Raw genomic sequence first — 13,341 nt, forward strand, 5'->3', positions numbered from 1 at the left:
CTTCCGGTTTGTGTTTCCGCCGCATGTAGGTAAGATCTTACCATTAATAATGAATGAATATGCCTTGTTTTAAAAAATCGTACCGGTCTACTGACATGTTATGACATCTGCTTCAAACATTACACAGCTCATGATAACTTTTGTTAACACAAGGAAAATCTGGAAATCCACTTCACCTGCTAATTACTCTCTGACAGCCATGCATGATTTCCCCCAAACCAGTTCAGCAGAAATCCTGCCCTGCAGCTAATTTCATTGGTCAAGGTTACAGTGACAGTAGCATAGGGATAAGTGTTTGGTGTCTGACGCAAAAGGTCTATAAGAGAACGATTATGCAAGCGATTATGTTTGGACTTTTTTGCGAGCCACAATGCTATCCTGCCATATCACAAAACATGAGAAGAGAAGATACAAGATGTTTGAAGTTAATCAACAAGAAAACAATGTAAAATGAGGGACGCCAGGAACTAAAGTGATATGAAAGGGCAAGGGAAAGAAATAGAAAAGGATAAAAAAGTATCCGGTGGGGAGGGGAAATGATGCAATCAATTAGAGAGAGTGAGAAAGGGTAAATACAGACCCAGAGGCCATGAGAGTGTGTGCAGACAGGATGTGGAGGGCACATGTTTGAGGAGAGAGAGGGGCCCTGGAGCGGCCACAGACTGGGAACAGTCCCGTCCCACTCGCCAAATCATGTACGAATACTGTTTACAGAACCAGGAGAAAGAAGAAGAAAGTGTCTGAAATTCACTTTTAACAATAATAAGAGCTCCTTTCTTCTGCATTTCCTGTGTTCATGCTCTCTCTTTTCCGTCTCTCTTTCTCTCTCTCTGTTCTAGTCCTCATAGCGATTTAAACAAACCAGCTACATCAATTAGCATGTAATGCATAATATATTACTAATCTTTTTGCATAATTTGACAAATGATAAAAAAAACAACTATTTTAAGAAGTTTGTGTCTGTAACAAGGGTAAAACAATAAAATCTATGGACTAAGGCAGTTGAGAAGTAATAAAAAATAAATGACGACTCAAAAATAAGGACATTTATGGCATTGTCCATGTTATTCCCTCATAAAAATGCGTGTAGTTGAAGAAACTGGCTGTTTATTTAATATTTAGTCTTTATTTGTGTAACGGAGGCCAGCTAGTAGTTGCTGTGCGAGTAAACCTCACTCCCCGATCTCAATAGGCGCTCTAGCGACAGATGCTAGAGAGGCTGCAGTCTTTAGCCTCCTTGCTAGAGCGTCCAACTCTCACGCCGGAGACCCGGGTTCGAGGTCCGCTTGGAGCGGGTTGAGTGGGACCCGGGTGTGAGGGGTTACATTGGTGCCGTGACCCGGACGAGTGTGAGGTTTAGGGGGGTGAGTGTAACGGAGGCCAGCTAGTAGTTGCTGTGCGAGTAAACCTCACTTCCCGATCTCAATAGGCGCTCTAGCGACAGACGCTAGAGGCTGCAGTCTTTAGCCTCCTTGTTAGCGCGCCTGACTCTCATGCCGGAGACCCGGGTTCGAGGCCCGCTCGGAGCGGGTCGAGTTGGACCCGGGTGTGAGGGGTTACATTTGCAATATTTACTCTGATTTTATATGTTGTGGAGGTGGAACCATGTTTGAATGGAGTCGTGTTTCTGCCGCACAGAGGAGACTTGTGTTACCGCAACACCTACAATCACTCACGGGAAGTTCTTTGATATTTAGAAACACCTGGCTAAGCTAACGAGAGGACATATTTATATTGTAGGTCCTTTTCAAATGAATGCGCTTTGGATGTAGTGAAACACATATTTGTTGTTTGGTGATGTAATGTTGTCCAACAGTTTTGGATGGAATTTTAGAGGGAGAACACAAACATTATTTAAGAGAGAGAGAGAGAGAGAGAGAGAGAGAGAGAGAGAGAGAGAGAGAGAGAGAGAGAGAGAGAGAGAGAGAGAGAGAGAGAGAGAGAGAGAGATGAGAACATGCAGAAAGAGGAAATGGAGGGAGGGGTGAGTGGAGGAATGACTGGGTACGAAAGAGCCAAAGGTTGATTAAATACAGCTGTGGAGGGAGGGAAAGAAATAGATGATGGAGAGAGGGAGAGAGAAATAGAGAGAGACTGAGGCAGGATGGACTGAATGTTGGGGGTAGAGTAGAGGGAGTCAAAGAAGAGACAAGATATGAAGACTCGAGAGCATGCAGACTCCAGAAAAACATGGAGCTGGACAGGAATGGGTCCACTTTGAGGACTTTTTAGGAAATTTTCATAAAAATAGCCTACTTTTTTAAAAAAAAACAACTTATTTGTCCACTAACAAAGTAAAGAATTCATTAATTTAATTAATTAATTTGTAAAAAGAAATTTAATTTCCACCACAGTGTCCATTTCATCACATATCAAATAATGTTGTGTTTAATGGATTTCTGTGGTGGAATATTTATGCGAAATTAGCCTCCGCCATTTTATGTAATAAATACAGATCAATATTTGCATATTTCTTGGCATCAATTAACCAAACACAGCTTGTTTGGAAATGATGCAGATTTTTTCGTCTGTTTTCTTCTCATATTTAATCTGAAGCTCTTCACTGGGACTTCTGTCTCATTGGTAAACATGAGACGGAAGTTATTATATCAACTTTTGATAAAACTTTAATAGACAAAATGGTAAGTCACGATGGAAACGCTGACAACAAAGGGAATAATGTGGAATTTGACGTTTGAAACAAACGACATAAATTATTATACAAATTAAGTTTGTGTTGGTCATACTTTTAAAAATATAATTCATTTTTTAAAGGGTTAAAAAAAAGGAGTTGTGATGGAAATTACACCACAAAAGAGGGAAATACATTTCTGTGAAAAATGTTCAGAATACAAATATTACATTATTTTACTGTCTGGGGTTAGAAACACAATCTATGCATTAAGTCATTTGAAAACAGTAAACCAATTGATATTTCAACAACAACAACAAAAAAAGCTGTCATCTTTCATAAAAAATCTGGGACATAAATGCCTATTAGCAGAACTGATTTGTAGTGCACTGATTGTTTTTTTATGAGTTTTATGAAACGCTGAATCACATCCCTCTTCTCATTCTTTGCCCATTTCCCAACTCGCTCCCAAAACATTTACAGTACTCCGTAAACTCTGCAGACTGTCAGGCCGGTATTCCGAACGGTGAAGGAAAGCAAACAGAGGGATTTCGGAGATCTGTTTTTATGACCCCAGCACACTGGCGCTTTGATGAAGTGGCACTAAAAGGACAGGGATGGCTTTCCTTTTCCTTTCAAGTATTTCCAGTTCACATTCCTCATTGCACACACGATTTCTCTCCTCTCACAACTCACCCGTCCTGATGTCTGACCATCTACTTCTGAGAATATAGATACACTGGAGGTGTGTGCCCCAATCTGAGTATGAAGCAATGTGATACAGTAGCAACATAGAGAGTAGAAAATTAGATTGATTTTTGCTTCCAGAATTACAATGTTTGTGTGCAAAACCCACTACCATGGTGCAAGTGTGTTGTGGGTATAGCCAATGTGTTGCCAAAATGGTTGGTAAGGTGTTCCAAGTGGTTGAATACATGTTGCCATGCGGTATAGGGTGTTCTGGCTATGGGTGTTTTCTATTGGCTAAATTTAAAGTCCAATTGCTCAGAAATTTAATAATTGCACATCTCTTTAACCAGCCGCATAGTTTTTGTTGATAATTTAAGATGTATGTGCAAAACATGTTTATGTCTCTGTATATTTACATTTTAGTCATTTTGATGTATGTTTAATACCAGCAGCATGCATGAGTTTGTGTTCCTTGCACTGTGGGAAAAACAGAGCCTATTTATACATTGACCAGGCGTTTTCCTGTGTGGTGTTTATAGTGGATGCCTGTGGATTATGGCTGCAGTAAACTAGCGCTTGTTAAAGTTTTTGTCATTCCATGGATATTCTAGGAATATACCATAAGTCCCAATGAGCAAAGATAAACAAAGAGCATTGTTTAACAACAAAAGTTTTTAGATTGCAGAGCAGACCGAATACTCAAATGCGCCTTAAAGCACAACGGTTTTCTGGTTAGAACTAGCAGCATTGGACTGAAATAATGCTTTTAATCGAAAATTCATCACTAAATTAATTTGGTTAGTCAAGGACTCTGCATCAGTGTAAGTGAGCGTTTCCCAAATTTAGCAAAAAACAAAACCAGATCAAACAAATGAAATACAAAACAGAGCACTATAGATAATAAAAATAAAAAAAAATAGAAAAAAAAAATAGAAAAAATAAAACAAAAGATTTAAAAAAATGAAAAATTAGGTCAAAACCAAACAAGATAAACCTCACAAAATTCGAATCAGCAAAAAACAAACAAACAAACAAAAACAAAAGATAAAAAACAATTAAAAATGATGTCAAAACAAAACCAGATAAAACTCACAAAATTTAAACCAGCAAAAAAAAAAAAAAAGATAAAACAAAAGATTAAACAAACAATGAAAATTATGTCAAAACAAAACAAGATAAAACTCACAAAATTCAAACCAGCAAAAAACCAAACAAACAAAAAATAAAACAAAAGATTAAACAAACAATGAAAAATTAGGTCAAAACAAAACCAGATAAAACCAGCAAAAACAAACAAACAAACAAACAAACAAAAAACCTAGATAACACAGATAAATTAAAACAAACAAAATACAAAACAAAGCAAAATATGATAAATACAAAAACAAAATGTAATAATAAAACGTGAAGAGAAAATGTCTTTACGGTACTTATATACCAAAGTTCATATTCGCCAAACACAAGTTCTGTCCCATGGCAAAGTGACCATCCAGAAGTATTGCTCTCCCTTACAGACAAAGAAGAATGACACAACAAATCAACTCAAAAAAACAGGAATGAGACCTTGGTATTCGTGACACTCAGACAATAGCAGCTCAGTGAGGGAGAGATTCTGACAAGCTAAAGCCCCTCTTACAAACCCCCCCCCCCCCCCAAAAAAAAAAAAAAAAACAATAAATAGCCACAGGTAACGAATAATGCAATATTTAGAGCAAGGGCACAAATGATTGATTTGATGTGACGAGTAAGTAATAAATGGGACGCAGCTTAAGGCACCCACACACCACTAGATAATTAGGCAGATTTTGGGCCCAATTCTCCACTTCCGACAATCCTAGGTAAAGTCCAGATTATCTTAATGGTTCTACAGATTATCTTTTCAGATTTTCCTGTCTTGTGATGTGTGTTAAGAGTGATGGGATCGGAAGAATATCGGATATCGCCGGATAAAGTCTCATTTGGACCTTGAACCGTTTGGTGCCCATTGAAGTCCATTATATGGAGAAAATCCTGGAATGTTTTCATCAAAAACCTTAATTTCTTTTCGACTGAAGAAAGAAAGACGTGGACATCTTGGATGACATGGGGGTGAGTAAATTATCAGCAAAAGTTTTTTTTTTTAAAAGTGAACTACTCCTTTAAGTATCTGAAGGGTCATAAGTTCAGATCCTGCAAGGATTGATCTATGAAGCATCACCATGGGCTGTTCACACCAAAACCCTGGTTGCTCCACTGGGGCTTTAAAACATTAGATGAATGTCAGATTTGTTAGATAGATAGCATCATAAATGGGTTATATGGTTGCATAACGTAGCGTTTCATTATAGTCTCATTAGCAGACCAAAATCCTTTTCTATGTGACATGATCATGCACTGATTTAGGAGTATTACTATTACACTCTGCACAAGAAAAGGAACTGGGCTTGTATTAAAATGAAAAATGTCTGTAAAAACAAACATTATGGTCACAGTAGTAGGGGGACGCATTCAAAGTACGCCACAGCCTTATGCAAGTTTGCTATTAAAATATCAACAGGACAGTGGATGGACTCTTTTGCAATCCCAGAGTGGCATGGCTATGATCTGTGGTGAAATATGAAAGAGTCATAGCTGAATAAATGCTGGGAGAGTCATCTAATGATTCCCAGGATTAACTACAACTTTCTGACATCATACAGAGAGCTCAAAGTTCCCACGCTGCACTGCACGTGAACTAGCCTCGGGGACCAGACCATCGCAGACTTTCACTCTCAGGCATGTAAACACACAATCAAGCACTCCTCAAGTTTTCCAGCCCTTCTTTGTCAGTGTTAATAATCAGGGAGACAGTGTTACTCCAGAACACAAACGCTTATCCTGACGCAGGGATCTGTACAGACCCATAATCCTAAGCGTGTAACTCATCCCACACTACTTGTGCTATGGGGGTACTTCAAACCATGCTGCTTTTTGAGGAGAGGTGTGCTATTACTTTTGATTTTTTTTACATTGTGCAGAATAAAATGGGCGAAAAACACCCCACAGAGTTCAATCAAGTCATATCTAGCACAACAAATGTTAAAAACACCTGGGAGTGAGCTATTTTTTCTTGGGGCCACCCAAAATACCAAGCAAAAAGACACTTTTAGACACTCTAAGTGTAACAAGCATGTAATCGCACAACATATACAGCATTTGATGTGGTCTTCTCTCATTGCAACAACTTGCGAAACTTTTAATTGAGCCTTATGACACCAACAAACTCACCACAATTATTCGACATGTAAACACGTTCCCTGAACTCATCACTTAAAAGTACCCACCTTGGTCAGCCTCATGTTTCCCCTGGACTTTGCTCTCTCCCTCCTTACAGACCCTCTCACGGGTACCGGATCTGGCTCGTCCCCACAGCTATCCGCACACAGGGCGCAACCCATATAGAGATCTGGACCCTTCTGGTCCGTCTCTCCTCTCTTCCCTCTCTCTGGATGAGGTTTCCCGAGCACACAAGAGCAGCTGTTTTTGTCCGCTCACTTGAGGCCCTTCCCCTTTTCCTGGCTCTCATTCAAACACACACACATGTTCGCCAGTTCACACTCATCCGTCTCTCGTGAGCACACAAACGTAAACAAAGGTGAGAATATGCCTATTAAATCAAAAGCCTATTAGCACTCTGAAAGCAGCACGCGTACGGTCAGCCAAATGTACACAACTCGTCAAGTCAACATCTAGAGGACATCAGCCCCCACCCCCTACTATTCCCAGAAACACACACACCATTGTGCTCAAGTGCTCTGTCTTTCAGACTGTAAACAGTCGTATGTTGACTTTTCTTCCTTAATAGCTCATTTTTATTGTCAGGAGTACATCAAATGATGTGTCAAATCATGCAGTTTGTTGAGGAGAGGTGTGCTAGTGCTCTTCTAAAGAATTCGATTTACGATCAAATGGGGAAAAATAGATGTAGATTCCGAGTGACGTGCAGTATATTAAAGGAGGGGCTGAGCCATATATAGAGACCAGAATACAGAGATTTGGAACACCCAACTAATACACATTAGCAACCACCCAGAATTACTTAGCAATGCCCTAGCAACCACCCAGAACACAATTGCCTAGCAACACCCTGTTAACACAGAACGCCCAAATAACTACACATAATACTCTAGTAATCACTTAGCAATGCCCTATTAACCCAGAATACCCAAGCAATGACCTAGCAAGTAGCACCAACTCATAACATTCTAGTAATGACATAGCAACCACCCAAGCAATCACTTACCAACACCCTATTAACACAGAATACTCAAGCAATGCCATAGGACCACCCATAACACTCTAGTAATCACTTAGCAATGACCAAATAACCCTCATAAGCTAGCAATCACCTAGTAATACACTAGCAACCACCCAGAAGACTCAAGCAATCACCAAGCAACCACCCAAAACACATTAGCAATGCCCTAGTAACCACCAGACAACCAGAGTAATAACTTAGCGAATGCCCATTAACCCAGAATACTCTAACAATGCCATAACAACCACTCATAACACTCTAGTAATCACTCATTAATGCCCTAATAACCAAGAATACTCTAGCGATGCCATAGCAACCACCCATAACACTCTAATAATCACTTAGCAATGCCTTAATAACCAAGAATACTCTAGTAATGTCATAGCAACCACCCATAACACTCTAGTAATCACTTAGCAATGCCCTAATAACCAAGAATACTCTAATAATGCCACATCAACCACCCATAACACTCTAGTAATCACTTAGCAATGCCCTAATACCGAGAATACTCTAGTAATGCCATAGCAACCACCCATAACACTATAGTAATCACGTAGTAATGCCCTAATAACCCAGAATACTCAAGTAATGCCATAGCAACCACCCATAACACTCTAGTAATCACTTAGCAATGCCCTAATAACCAAGAATACTCTAATAATGCCACATCAACCACCCATAACACTCTAGTAATCACTTAGCAATGCCCTAATACCGAGAATACTCTAGTAATGCCATAGCAACCACCCATAACACTATAGTAATCACTTAGTAATGCCCTAATAACCAAGAATACTCAAGTAATGCCATAGCAACCACCCATAACACTCTAGTAATCACTTAGAAATGCCCTAATAACCAAGAATACTCTAGTAATGCCATAGCAACCACCCATACCACTCTAGTAATCACTTAGCAATGCCCTAATAACCCAGAACACTCTAGTAATGCCATAGCAACCACCCATACCACTCTAGTAATCACTTAGCAATGCCCTAATAACCCAGAACACTCTAGTAATGCCATAGCAACCACCCATAACACTCTAGTAATCACGTAGTAATGCCCTAATAACCCAGAATACTCTGGCAAAACACCATAGCAACCACCCATAACACTCTAGTAATCACTTAGCAGTGCCCTAATAACCAAGAATACTCTGGTAATGCCATAGCAACCACCCATAACACTCTAGTAATCACTTGGTAATGCCCTATTAACCCAGAATACTCTAGTAATGCCATACAGTAGCAACCACCCATAACACTCTAGTAATCACTTAGTAATACCGAGAATACTCTAGCAATGCCATAGCAACCACCCATAACACTATAGTAATCACTTAGCAATGCCCTAATAACCCAGAACACTCCAGCAATCACTCCGTAATGCACTAGAATTACCTAGAAATGCCCTAGTAACAACCCTAAAACACCATACCACCAAAGTAATAACTTAGCAACCTCCCTGAACACTTCCTAGTGACTGCATATCAAAGTACTTAAAAACACTCAAAATACTCTCTTTAGAAGCTGAAATTGTTCTTTTCCCTATTGTTTGCACCACATCATTAGATGATCAAAATATGGCTTAGACATGAAGACAAAGAAACAAAATACATTGTCTCTAGGAGCCACAGTGCAGAACATGCAACTCTTACAGTTCTTCCAACCTCAAAAGGATTTCTCATGCTTCTCTTGACTTTCACTCATCCATTTCACTCATTTTTTCCTTGCATATTTTCCCAGTATTCTTTTAGAGCAGGCCAGCTGAAACCAAGACTATTCACCAGGAAATGAAATGGCATATCAGACCACAACAACCAGCAAGGGAAGCCGCAGCTCTGCAGGGCTTTGGGCTGAGCTGGTATGCGAGTTGGCAGCGTTGATGTGTAGCTGCTGGGCTTAGGCTGTGTAACTGAGAACCTGTGTGAACAGAATCGCCCTTCAGAGACGATTTACCCTGATAAGGCCTCCTAGAGTCAAGCTCTCTATCTCTATCTGCCTCTCTAAGACCATTTATGTTGTATGTTTTCAGTTTTCCTAAGGACATTTTTTCTTTTCTCAAAAGAGGATAAGAGATGGAGAGGAGGGGGTGACAGGGTGCCCTGTGGGACTATTAAATCGTACCCTTTTTAAGTCAAATTCCACTCGTGCCTCCTCAGCCCCTCTTGTTTCCCTCCCTTCTCTTTTCCTGTTCTCTCTCTCTGTCTGAATGCACACAGGCCAAGTCTCTACAGAATGCCAAAGTCCCTTTCTCTGGTACATGAGTAGCTTTTGCCAGACTTCCATGTTGTTGTTGTTCAGAGATCGCAGGTCCACATGAGACCTACCTGGAAACATCATCAATTGAAAATTCTAGCAAAAAACATTATCGGGTCAGTCAAGTAACACTATGTTTAGTAGTTAGTAATTCAACTAATAGATCCATTTGAAAAGAAAGATCACATGCATCTGAAAAAAATAGATATGATTAAACTTGATCCAAATGATTTTTCAACCTGACAGAACGAGGAGGTCATCCTAAAGTAGAAACATGAACATTTTTTCATCACTTACTCACGTCAAGTTCTTCCAAACCTGTAAGACTTTCTTAATTCTGCAGAACACAAAAAAGAAATGTCAATGAAAGTCAAAGAGGTTTAAAACAACATTTACCAGAAAAGTCCATGTAATAATCCAAATTTGACTTTATTGAAGTGGTTAATGACCATCTCACTGTTGTTCATCCAAACAGGTATTCCCGCTCTAATGTTGCTTACTGGGCCAGATAAAAATATTAAAATTGCACACTTCACCTTAAAATTCACATTCTCATCTCGAGATAGACAAAAGCAGACAAGCATTTATTTAAAGAGCCAAGCCAAACATTTTTTAGAAGTAATGCATCACCTCACGCAAATAGAGACCTGAATGATTTCTAATGAAATGTGTTTGTCTGATACACAGACTCTGGCACCCCATGAAGTCGATGAGCCTAGCATACAGCCACGCGTTTTTCAACACCTGAAGTGATCGCAGCAGGAAAAACCTCCAAGATGCGATCAACTAAAAAACAGTCATTGCCATTAGCCGCCGAGCACTTTTTGGCAGGGAACGTCCTCCTGGCAGAGGCCTCGGCAGATATAATTCTGCTCACTAAAACTGCTAATGCAAAACTCACTATCTGCTAATGGTGTGGGGAGGCTTTTCAGGAAACAGAGGACAGAAAGACAACACACTGACTAGATTAATTATGAACTGAGTGGAAACGAAGGGATTTAATATTGTATTCTGTCTGGACTTTGGAATTCTTTTTTTTATTTTTCTGATTGCTGCAAAAGAACGGAAAGGAGGAAGGAAGAAAATATAAGGAGACGCATGAGAAAAGCTGAAGAGACTGCTTAAAATAGAAGGATAAAACAAAGTCTGTATGCTCCAAAAAAGGAAAGATAAATAGACAGACGGGGGAAGATGGGAATCTAAGTGAACACTTGAGACACCGTTTTTAAACAAATGCCCTGGATTGGCCACTAAAGACACTACAAGCAATTGCAGACGAAAACAAATTCAAACTGAAACACCACAGTACCACTGTTAAACAGCTGATAACATGCACGTTATAAATATTTGTACATTATCCAACGAGAATATAAGTGGTCACTTAGAAAAGTAATAGCACATTTTTCCCTTAATAAGCTGCACAATTTGAAGTATATGTCCAGGCACAAACAGTGTGAGAACAAATTGCTGTCTTTCAACTTAAAAATAGGGGTTTGTACTGAACCGAATAGTGAAGCTTAGCTTTTTTTTTCATATTGAATAATGAAAAATGAAAAAAAAAAACAAGTGTTTTAGGGTACACTTATGACAACAATATGCGCTTTAAATATTTCAATAAGCTCAATATTTAAGCTTTCCACGTTCAGACGACACCATTTTCAAAACTATCCCCATTCACACGGATCCACAAAAACGTCTAAAAACGCTGTATTCTGCTGCCATTTGATATAGGGATGAAACAGACTATATGCACCAGAGAAACGTGGGCGCTGTCATCTTTAGAATATTGTCTTTGAACTTCCGTTTTTGCGATCGCTCTGTATATTTCTATGGCATATCGCTGTTGAGGAGTAATTAGCTGGTGAAGTGGATTTACTTTTTGTAGAGTTAACAAAAGTTATCATGAGCATTGTAATGTTTATCATAAGCATTGTAAAGCAGATGTCTTAATTTCGACCGGGAAATTTTTTACGAGCACTTCATTCATATGCAAGATCGCTGTGAAAACACAGACCGGAAGTCAAAAGACAACGAGCGTAGCGCTGAAAAGGGGCGGGGCTACATAAGGTCAAGTCATACGCACATGTGCGTGACATCAACGCCTTCAGAAAGAAAAAAAAAAAAAAAAAAAATCAACCGCCTTCAGAGATTTGCGTTGTTTACACGGAAACCGTTTTCAAAAACGTTCTTTGAAACCCTTTTTCAAAAGTTTGCATTTTCAGGCACCCAAAACGCAGTTATACTGTATAAAACATATACATTTTTTAAAACGTTTACCTGTCAGAAGGAAATGTTAGATGGTGGGAAGGCACTTTTGGAAGACCTATTTACTGTAATTATTATCAGACTTTTTATGGTCTTCCAGTTTATTTAAATTCCTAAGTCTTTCATGGTCACTTTTGGGCTCTGTTGTGGACCTGCATCTGTGCCGCACAAGGAGGAAAACAACATAAACCAGTCAGGGTTTCATTTTCTGAAAGATGTTCACTATAACTTACTCCCGAAGTGCCACTATAGTGCAGGGTATAGTATATCTCCAACAAATACACCTGAACCTGCAAATTAAAGGATAACTAAAACAACTTTTTTTAGTTAATGATCTGTAATAATGGGGCTTTATTAGTGTTGATCAATTACGAGTATTGAAAGCGATCAGGATAGAGTATTGTAGCATCTACCGTATTTAGCAAAGCATTTATAATAGTTATTTTGATTATTTTGTGTAGCCTAGTTAGTTAGTAGCATATAGTTAGGATAGCTTCAAGTTAGTGTAGATTTAAATGTGTTTAGCACATTGGTCAGGATGGTAACTTCTCCACACGCAGTTCTCCACACGCAGTGCCAAACATTGCTCCTCCTGCATGGACTTGATGTGAGTGATCATGTATATTTTAATCACAATTTATTATGGTTAGGCTAAAGTTAATCCTTTGGGGTCGACAAACGAGCCGGCGCATTTTGCTGGATTTTTTCACATAGCGGCAAAATATTAATATGAATATATGCTTACAGAGAGCGCGCGGCTATTGAGATCAACTCGACAAAACTCATCAGATGCTGATCGCGTTGCGGGAGTTAAGACTGCAGTTTGAGTCAGTGGCTCAAATTGCTAGGGCCCTGTGTCCAAAGACAATTCAACCTCCCCCACTTCAGGTGAAGGTGGGGGAGAAAAGTCCTCGACTTCAAATGACCGCTCTGTTGCAAAGCTACTTGAGTCACTCTCCGTTTTAGAGTCTGACAGCAGCTGTCACTCACCCTCGGGTCTCAGGTGCACGCCCCCCTCAGTTCATCCCCCCTATCTCCGCTGGGGTCTGCCCATTTTTTCAGCATTTGCCAGTGGGTGGAGTCAGGCTCTGACCAGGGTTTAGTTCCCCTTAAAGGTCTTTGTATGTGTTGGCTCACTAATCAAGCTAGGGGTGTCCAATCCTGTTCCTGGAGGGCCAGTGTTCAACATAGTTTCGCTGTAACCCCAACACACT

At 39.6% G+C, this 13,341-nt stretch overlaps 1 protein-coding gene across 6 annotated transcripts in view; it reads right to left on the minus strand.

The window, feature by feature from the left end:
• Positions 1-6,987, minus strand: part of tns2a (tensin 2a) — an 85,661-nt gene extending 78,674 nt beyond the window's left edge. Inside the window, exon 1 of one of the 6 annotated variants that reach the window (XM_039652162.2) lies at positions 6,625-6,987. In XM_039652162.2, the coding sequence (XP_039508096.2) occupies positions 6,625-6,738 (114 nt within the window). In that variant the 5' untranslated portion in view covers positions 6,739-6,987. The remainder of the gene's footprint in view (positions 1-6,624) is intronic. The other 5 variants (XM_089124202.1, XM_039652167.2, XM_089124203.1 and 2 more) reach the window with 5 other exon arrangements.
• Between the last annotated feature and the right edge of the window lie 6,354 nt (positions 6,988-13,341).

The sequence above is a fragment of the Pimephales promelas genome, chromosome 20 (assembly GCF_988280905.1).
Source record: "Pimephales promelas chromosome 20, fPimPro1.hap1.1, whole genome shotgun sequence".
NCBI classification, from domain to species: Eukaryota; Metazoa; Chordata; class Actinopteri; order Cypriniformes; family Leuciscidae; genus Pimephales; species Pimephales promelas.